Source organism: Mus pahari, chromosome 16, assembly GCF_900095145.1.
Source record: "Mus pahari chromosome 16, PAHARI_EIJ_v1.1, whole genome shotgun sequence".
NCBI classification, from domain to species: domain Eukaryota; kingdom Metazoa; phylum Chordata; class Mammalia; order Rodentia; family Muridae; genus Mus; species Mus pahari.
Window position 1 is genome coordinate 21,016,959 of NC_034605.1, and position 10,357 is coordinate 21,027,315.

General features: G+C 37.3%; 1 protein-coding gene across 2 annotated transcripts in view; it reads right to left on the minus strand.

The window, feature by feature from the left end:
* Sugct (succinyl-CoA:glutarate-CoA transferase) overlaps positions 1–10,357 on the minus strand; it is a 728,955-nt gene that overhangs the window by 613,037 nt on the left and 105,561 nt on the right. For both annotated transcript variants that reach the window (XM_021215549.1, XM_029547521.1), the window contains one exon: positions 6,165–6,256. In XM_021215549.1, the coding sequence (XP_021071208.1) occupies positions 6,165–6,256 (92 nt within the window). The remainder of the gene's footprint in view (positions 1–6,164; positions 6,257–10,357) is intronic.

The window sequence follows — 10,357 nt, forward strand, 5'->3', positions numbered from 1 at the left end:
CACAGCCTGCTTGCCTCCCAGTAGGTTTGCAATAACCAAACATAAAGAATCCAGCTGACATGGGACCACTTTACCAGCTCCATCTTCCTTCCAGTCTACTTTCCCAGCCAGACTAGATCAGCAGCCTGATATCCTCCCATACCCTATAGCCTGTCTGCCTTGAAGGGGGTCTGCAGTAACCAGGGAAATAGGAGGCCTGCTCTAACCAGAGACACAAGAGGCCCACCCTAACCAGAGATAGCACTGCCTACCTCCAAGGAGACCTACTCTAATCGATGTCACAGAGCTCTACCTACCTCCAAGGATACCAGCTCCAGTCAGAGACACACAGGCCAGTTAACACCAGAGATAACCAGATGGCCAGAAGCAAGTGCAAAGTCATAAGCAATAGAACCAAGTGCAATTTGGTACCACTAGAACCCAGTTCTCCCACCACCGCAAGCCCTGGATACCCTAACACACCTAGAAAGCAAGATAATAACCTATAAAATCCCATCCTATGAAAATTATAGAGGCCTTTAAAGATAATATAGAGAACTCCCTTAAAGAAATATAGGAAAATACAAGGAAACAGGAAGAATTTCTTAAAGAGGAAACAAATAAATCCCTTAAAGAAATACAGAAAAATACAATCAAATGGATAAAGGAATTGAACAAAATGGTCCAAGAATTTAAAACTGAAATAAAAACAATACAGGAAATACAAAAGGAGGCAATGCTGAAGATAGACAACTTAGGAAAGATATCAGAAGCTACAGATACAAGCATTACCAAAAGAATACAAGAGATAAAAGAGAGAATCTCAGGCTAGGAAGATACCATAGAAAATACTGACACACGGTTCAAAGAAAATACAAGATGTAAAAAGCTCCTAACCCAAAATATCCAGGAAATTCAAGACACAATGAAAAGATCAAACCTAAGAATGATAGGAATAAAAGAAGATGAAGAATTCCATTCAAAGGGCCAGAAAATATCTTCAACAAAGTCATAGAAGAAAACTTCCCTAACCTGAAGAAAGAGATGGCCATAAATGTACAAGAAGCGTACAAAACACCAAACATATTGGAGCAGAAAAGAAAATCCTCTTGACATATAATAATCAAAACACTAAATGCACAGAACAAAGAAAGAATATTAAAAGTTGTAAGAAAAAAAAGGCCAATTAACATATAAAGGCAGATCTATCAGAAATACACCAGACATTTCAATAGAGACTCTAAAACTCTAAAACATTCTGCACAGATGTCATCCAGATGCTAAGAGAAAACAAATGCCAGCCCAGAATAATATACCCAGCAAAATTCTCAGTCACCATAAATGAAAAAAACAAGATATCCCATGAAAAAAAACAAATTTAAATAGTATCTTTCTATTAATCCAGCTACACAAAGGATACTGGAATGAAATATCCAACACAAGGAGGGTAACTACATCCAAGAAAACACAAGAAACTAAACATTTCACAACAACCCAAAAGAAGAGAATCATTCACTCATTATACCACCTCAAGCAACAACAACAACAACAACAACAAACAAAACCAAAAACAAACAATCATGTGTCTTTAATATCTTTCAACATCAATTGACTCAATTCCTCAATAAAAAGATACAGACTAACAGATTGGATATAGAGCCAGGATCCACCATTTTGGTGCATAAAGAAACACACCTCAGTGACAAAGACAGATACTACCTCAGTGTAAAAGGCAAGAAAAAGTGTTCCAAGCAAATAGTCCCAATAAACAAGCTGGAGTTGCCTTTCTAATACCCAATAAAATAAACTTTCAACCAAAAATTATCAAATGAAATGAAGAACATTTCATATCCATCAAAGGAAAAATGCACCAAGAGAAACTCTCAGTTCTGAACATCTATGTTCCACATGTAAGGGCACCCACATTCATAAAAGAAACTTTACTAAAGCTCAAAACACACACTGAACCTCACACAATAATAGTGGAAAACTTCAACACCCCACTCTCACCAACAGACAGGAAATAGAAACAGATACTAAACAGAGACACAGTGAAATTAACAGAAGTTATGAACCAAATGGATTTAACAGATGTCTACAGAACATCTCACCCCAAAAGAAGAGAATATACCATCTTCTCAGCACTCATGGAACCTTCTCCAAAATTAACCATATAATCAGACATAAAACAAGCCTAAACAGATACAAGAAGATTGGAATAATCCCATGCATTCTACCACACCACCTTGGACTAAAGCTATTGTCTCTTCAATAACAAGAAAAACAACAGAAAGCCCGCATACTCGTGGAAATTGAACAACTCTCTGCTCAATGATAACTTGGTCAGGGAAGACATAAAGAAAGAAATCAAAGACTTTATAGAGTTCAATGAAAATGAATACACATCATACCCAAACTTATGGGACACAATGAAAGCAGTGATAAGAGGAAATTCAATAGCACTAGGAGTCTTCATAAAGAAATTGAAGAGATCCCATACAACCAACTTAACATTACTCCTGAAATTCCTAGAACAGAGAGAAGCAAACACACCTAAGAGAAGTAGATTACACAGGAAATAGTCAAACTCAGGCCTAAAGTCAACCAATTAGAGACAAAGAGAATGATACAATGATTCAACGAAACTGAGAGCTGCTTCTTTGAGACAATCAACAAGATAGACAAATCCCTAGCCAACTAAAGAGCACAACAACAGTATCCAAATTAACAAGATCAGAAATGAGGAGAGGTAATAACAATAGAACCTGAGGAAATTCAAAGTATCATCAGAACCTACTACAATAGTCTACACTCTATAAAACTGGAAAATCTAAAAGAAATTGATGATTCTTTAGACAGAAAACATTTACCAAAGTTAAATAAAGATCAGGTAAACTATCTAAATAGTCTATAACCCCTAAGTAAATAGAAATATACATTAAAAAAAACCTGCCATCCAAAATAAACCCAGGGCCAGATGAGTTTAGTGCAGTATTCCACCAGATTCAAAGTAAAGCTAATACTTCTCAAACTATTCCACAAAATAGAAACAGCGGAATGCTACCTAATTCATTCTATGAATCCACAGTTACTCTGATACCTAAACCACACAAAGAATCAACAAAGAAAGAGAACTTCAGACCAATCTCACGTATGATTATAGATGCAAAAACACTCAGTAAAATTCTCACAACCCAAATCCAAGAATACATTGAGACCATCATTCACCATGATCAAGTAGGCTTCATCCTAGGAATACAGAGATGAAAATCCATCAACGTAATACACTATATAAACAAACTCAAGGGAAAAAAAACATGATCAAACACCCCTTCATGTTAAAAGTCCTATAGAGATCAATAATTCATGGCACACACCTAAAGATAGTAAAATCAATATATAGCAAACCAATAGACAACATCAAATTAAATGGAAAGAAACTAGATGCAATCTCACTAAGATCCAGGACAAGACAAGGATGCCCACTCTCCCTGTATCTACTCAATATAGTACTTGAAGTTCTAGCTAGAGCAATTACACAGCAAAAGGATATCAAGGGGATACAAATTGGAAAGGAAGAAGTCAAAGTATCACTATTTGCATATGATATGATAGTATATACAGAAGCAACTCCCAAAATTCCACCAGAGAACTACTAGAGCTGATAAATATCTTCAGCAAAGTGTCAGGATATAAAATTATCTGAAGCAAATCAGTAGCCTTACTTTGTATAAATGATAAACAGGCTAAGAAAAAAATTAGGAATTAAACAACACCCTTAACAATAGCCACAAATAATATAAAATATCTTAGTATAGCTCTTACCAAGCAAGTGAAAGATCTATACAAGAAGAACTTCAAATGCCTGAAAAAAGAAACTGAAGAAGACCTAAGAAGGTGGAAAGATCTCCCACACTCACAGAGTGGTAGGATTAACAAAGTGAAAATGGATATCTTACCAAAAGCAATCTACAGATTCAATGCAATCCCCATCAAAATTCCAACACAGTTCTTCACAGACATGGAAATAACAATTATCAACATCATATGGAAAAACAAAAACCCAAAATGACCAAAATAATTCTCAACAATAAAAGAACATCTAGGGAAATCACCATTCCTGACCTCAAGCTGTACTACAGAGCAAATGTATTGGTACTGAGAGAGACAGGCTGATCAATGGAATAGAATTGAAGACCCAGGCCAAGCAGTGGTGGTGCATGCCTTTAATCCCAGCACTTGGGTAGCCAGCCTGATCTACAGAGTGAGTTCCAGGATAGCCANNGCTATACAGAGAAACCTTGTCTTGAAAACAAAAACAAAAACAAAAACAAAACAAAAAAACAAAAAGCAAAAAAGAAAGAAAGAAAAAGAAAAAAGAAAAAAAGAATTGAAGACCTAGAAATAAACCCACACACTTATGGAGAAAATACAAAGAACTCAAGAAGCTAACCTCCAAAAAAACAAATACCCTAATTCTAAAATGGGGTACAAAGCTAAACAGAGAATTCAAAACCAAGGAGTCTCAAATGGACTTAAACAAATGTTCAAAGTCCTTAGTGATCAGAAAAATGCAAATCAAAACAGACCCTTAGATTCCACCGCACACCGATCAGAATGGCCAAGATCAAAAACTCAGGAGGTAACCCAATCACACAAGAACTCACTTGATATGCACTCACTGATAAGTGGATATTAGCCCAAAAACCTAGAATACCCAACATACAATCTCCAAAACACAAGAAAATCAAGAAGAAGGAAGGCCAACATGTGGATACTTCATTCCTCCCCAAAATAGGGAATAAAATACCCATGGACGAAGTCGCAGAGACAAAGTTTGGAACTAAGATGAAAGAATGGACCATCCAGAGACTGCCCCACCCGGGGGTCCATCCCATAATCAGCCACCAAACACAGACACTATTACATAAGCCAGCAATATTTTGCTGAAAGGATCCTAATATAGCTATCTCTTGTGAGGCTATGCCAGTGCCTGGCAAATACAGAAGTGGATGTCCACAGTCATCTATAGGATAGAAAACAGGGCCCCTAATGGAGGAGCTAGAGAAATTACCCAAGGAGCTGAAGGGGTCTGCAAGCCTATAGGTGGAACAACAATATGAACTAATCAGTACCCCTAGAGCTCGTGTCTCTAGCTGCATATATAGCAGAAGATGGCCTAGTCGGTCATCATTGGGAAGAGAGGCCCCTTGGTCTTGCAAACTTTATATGCCCCATACAGGGGAACATCAGGGCCAAGAAGTGGGACTGAGTGGGTAGGGAAGCAGGGCAGAGGGAGGGTATAGGGGAAGACAGGAGAGAAACCCAAAGGGTCAAGAAAATGAATGGAAACAAGCAGCCTCAATAGGAGGTAGGTAGGGAACCCTCTAGAAAGTATCAGACACCCAGGCAGTGAGAGACTCTTAGGATTCAATGGGGGTGATCTTAGCCAAAATGCTCAACATTGGGGGAAGGGAACTCGAAAAGTCCACCTCCAGTAGACAGACAAGGCCTCAAGTAGAGGGACGGGGTTACTAACTCACAGTCAAAACTTCTGTCCTACAAATGTTCCTGTCTAAAAGAACTGCTTGAACAAAAATGGAGAATCAACTGAAGGCATGGTGAACCAATGACCTGTGTACCTTTGGATCCATCTCATAGAGGGGGGACACCAAGGCCTGACACTATTACTGATGCTATGAAGTGCTTACAGAGAGGAGCCTGGCATGGCTGTCCTATCTGCAGCTGACTGAAACAGAAGCAGATACTTACACTCAACCATTGAACTGAAGTCAGGGACCCAATGGTTGAATTAGGGGAAGGATTGAAGAAGCTGGAAAGGAGAGCCACCCCATAGGAAGACCAGCAGTCTCAACTAACCCAGACCCCAGGGAGCTCCCAGAGATGAGCCACCAATCAGGAGGCATACACAGGCTGGTCTGAGGCGAGTCTGGGGAGGGGGAAGCACCCTCTTGGAGGCAAGGTGGAGGAGGAATAGAATAGGAACCGTGGGAGGGAGGACTGAAAGTGGGGGCAAGGACTAGAATGTAAATAAATAAAATAAATAATTTTTTAAAAGTCATTCTTTTTCCCTGGTTTCTTTCTAAAATTAATTCTATCTTAACTTGATGAGATAAATTATGAATAATATGAGAAATAAATAAAAATAATCTAAGAATACCTACCTCAGGTCCTGTGATGTGCATTAGACCAGACATAGCGGAGGCAATAGCATCATAACCTGCTCTGTGAGACATGGGCCCTGTCTGGCCATATCCTGCAACAAGAAGAACAAGCATTCAGTGCCACATGGGGTGTGAAAGTGTGCTAAAACCATTCACCTCAAAACAAAACAAAACAAAACAAAACAAAACAAAACAAAACAAAACAAAACAAACTGCAGCACTCTCCCAATTTTATCTGGGTGGCCCTCCGTGGAAGCAGTAAGAATTAACCATATACTATAGAAAGCAAAAGCCTTCTGAGCTGCTGGCCTCATTCTGCCCTCAGGGGTGTTTTGTTTGGCCTTTAGAATAATTTGAAATTATTTTATTTAGCTGGCAACAATTTAAAAAATAAAAAATAGCACATAAGACATAATTTCTGGCTTTTCTTTAAAAGTCAAAAAATAAATAAGACAGGCATGGTAGTATGCCCCTTTAATCCCAGCACTTGGGAGGCAAAGGCAGGTGGATCTGAGCTCAAGGCCAGCCTGGTCTACAGAGTGAGTTCCAAAAAAAGCCAGACCTACACAGAGAAACATTATCTCAAGGGAAAAAAAGGGGGGGTCAGAAATATATTCAATGTTAGCCCATATTCTCTCATGGCAGCAAACCAAGTTGAATAAAATCTCCCTTTCCATGGGGTTCACTCTCTCTCCTTAGGCCTCCACCAGTATCACTGATTTAACTCATTCCAAGCCCTCACTAGACACTGCCTACTCTTCTTCTATGTGACAGTACAAAAGTGAAGCAAAATGTATCTACCTAGATTCGGTTTGTGGATTTCTCAACTAAGCAAACAAGTTACAAGTGATGAATTTTAAAGCTGGACATATTTTAGGAATAGTGGTGCAGGATGTACCTACAATCCTGGCACTCAGGAAACTGAGAATGAAGGAGCAAGAGATTGAGGCTAGCCTGAGCTACATTGCTAGACCCTCTCTTAAAAGAAAAATTATCACTGGAAAAAGAAGAAAAAAAGAAGGACTTATGGGTATAAGTCCCATTGACAGATGGGAATAAGGTGGTCACTTTACTTTTGAAGGGAAAAAAAAAACAATAGTCATATATAAAACAATTACACAACCTACCAGTGTCATTTTAGATGCTGCCTTTTTATTTATTTTTCTTTCTGACTTTTTAATTGGGTATTTTCTTTATTTACATTTCAAATGGAATCTCAGGGTTGTTTTGATTTGCATTTCCCTGATGACTAAGGATACTGAACATTTCTCTAGGTGCTTCTCAGCCATTCTATATTCCTCAGTTGAGAATTCTTTGTTTAGCTCTGTACCCCATTTTTAATAGGATTATTTTATTCTCGGGAGTCTAACTTCTTGAGTTCTTTGTATATGTTGGATATTAGCCCTCTATCAGATGTAGGATTGGTAAAGATCTGTTGTTTGCTGGTTTTGTTAGGAAGGGAAAACAAAAATCATGAGAACATGAGGAATCTTTTCTCCTCCTTTTTTTTCTGTCTCAGTGCTTATTGTTTAATCCTAAAGGTTTTATCGTCTGTGAGATTCCAACTCCAAATCCCACTTCTTACCCAGAAAGTGAAGAAACGCAGAGCTCTGCTGCCATACATATTGAAATGCTCTGCTTTATAAAAAAGGGGCTCCTGGGACATTTGCTTCACTGCAGAGCACCCCGGTTTCATTCCCTCACTTCCTCCAGTCCACTGATTGAATATCTCCTTAGCAAAAAGACTTCCCTCAATGGCCATCTATAGAAAGCAACCTACATCACATTTTTCTTTCCCTTTATGCTATTTGTGTTTATAGCGTTTATCCTCAAAGATGGGTATTCTACTGGTTCATTGATTAGTTGTCCCCTGCATGCTGAAATGTGACCTGTATGGATATTTTCACTCTGATTGTCTGCTGTATCCTCAGATTCTAGTATAATGTTTGATGACATTTAGTGGAAGAATAAATACTTGTTACTCAAAAACAATCATTTTTATCATGATTAATCTATAAAGTGAAAAAAGAAGCAAAGATGTGTTTATATGATCCAATCAACAGTTAATCTGCCCGGACATGTTTGCTACCAAAATAGTCTCTATTAGAAATAAAATCTTCATATGAATAAAAAATTTTAAATCTACACATGAAACATGAAGTAATAATAAGATATTATTAAAATAATTAAAAATGTAAAGATATTTTTCTCTTTGTTTGTTTTTCTGGATCTATAGCCCCACCTTGAACTCTAGACCTTCCTGCCTCAACTCTCCCCTGAATACTGGGATTACAAGTGTGTACCAATAGGCTTGGTCGACATCCCTTATCACTAATGACAGAAAAATGTGCCAAATGTCTCCTTGTGTTTTATTATTCAAATTTTGAAACAAAAAGAGAGCGAATTTGTAATAAACCTATCATCTAATTTCAATTATCACTTTTTTATAGACAGTCTTTCCAGTATATTTATCTTTCAATTACTATGACTACTACAGTTATGGAAAAGAAACATAATGCAATTTAAAAGAAAAACCTGAATGTCCTGCTTCAGGTAAGAAGTTTTTTCCCTCAATTTCAAAAACTAAGCTTCTAATTTCTAAGCAACTACTCTTTAAATTTTTTTAAAGACAAAAGGGGACTATGAAGAGATCACAATAATAAAAGAAGTAAAGTCAGCAGTCACCATGCAGGGATCTGGAAAGTCCCTCTGAGCTTTATTGAATGGACGTTTGTGAGCTAGTCTGCATCTGTAAGTACACTAGACCAGGCTTACATTTCTCTCAGCAGTGTTTTCCAAGCCACAGGTAACTCCCAGCACAGAACAGCAGCCTGAAGCAGAGCTAAGCTGCTGGCACATAGAAGGTCACGGTGCTTGGAAACCACCTTGAGCTCAACAGGAGTCCCAAGAAGGATGAGGTTTCAAATCGCTCAATATGTGCATCCAGCTAGGAGTCCAGACCCCTCAAGTGAGACAAACTGAGGTGTCTCACCATCAGCATGACTCTAAATGGACTCTTCTAAATAAGCTTCCAGAGAAATATGCTCAGGAGAAAATCAGTTACTAAATAAAAGCACATCATGACTGTTGCCTTGTAATATAAATTCTCTTTTTGTTCAGCTTATAACATGAGGAAGCACAAATATGCTAAACTTTAAATTACAACTTCCAAGTGTTTCTAATAAAGAAACATGTAAATGCGTTCACTAGAGAGTAAACTCATAGCTGAAAAAATCCATATTCAAATTATGATACTGCCAACTATTAAATCTTCAATAATTCACTTAATTCCTGTGTTCCTCAATGATAATACTAAAATTTATCTCACATTTACTTCAAAATTCAACTTGACTGCATAGCAAAAGCAAAGTGAATTTTATATTGAGCATTAAATATACATTAATCAATATATACATATCAGTCAACACACTAAGAATACATTAGCTTACATTCTTCCATATAATATTTATAATATCATAAGAAAAGATATGTTGAGGTATGTCAAAGAATTAAGACAATAAATCTCAAGTATTAAAAATCAGTTGTCTAACATCCATTAAAAATGGAAAACTTTTTACAGTTGGAACATAACACTGCCCAGTAGACAGAAGAATGTGGTAATAATAATATTGTATAATAAAACTGGGTATGGTGGTGCACATCTTTAATCCCAGCATTTGGGAGACAAAGAGGTAGGCCAATCTCTGAGTTTGAGGCTATCCTGGTCTACAAGTGAGTTCCTGAACAGCCAAGGCTACATAGGGAGACCCTGTCTCCAAAAAATAAATAAATAAAATAAGATGCATGTGTGTATATATGCATGTGTTTGTAAGCAAATAACGTTCTGTCTTCTCACCTAATACTTAACTATTTAAATGATGTTAATAATACCAACAATTTTGAGAACTGTGTTTACAATTAGATTTATCTGTTGGTAATGTGAAAATGAGTTATCTGTTGAAAAATCAATAACTATCTATGAAATAAAAATGGTTGGGGTTGTCTGTTTTATTTTTATCTTTACTGTTTCAAAAACAATTGTGCTTATAATCCAAAGCTAACAGAAAAAAAAATCTATCAGTTCTATATGTTGAAATTAAGGGGGTAAGGAAAATTTAAAGAGGGTGTAGAGAAGCAGGGGCACAGTGTTCTCTCTCTCTCTCTCTCTCTCTCTCTCTCTCTCTCTCTCTCTC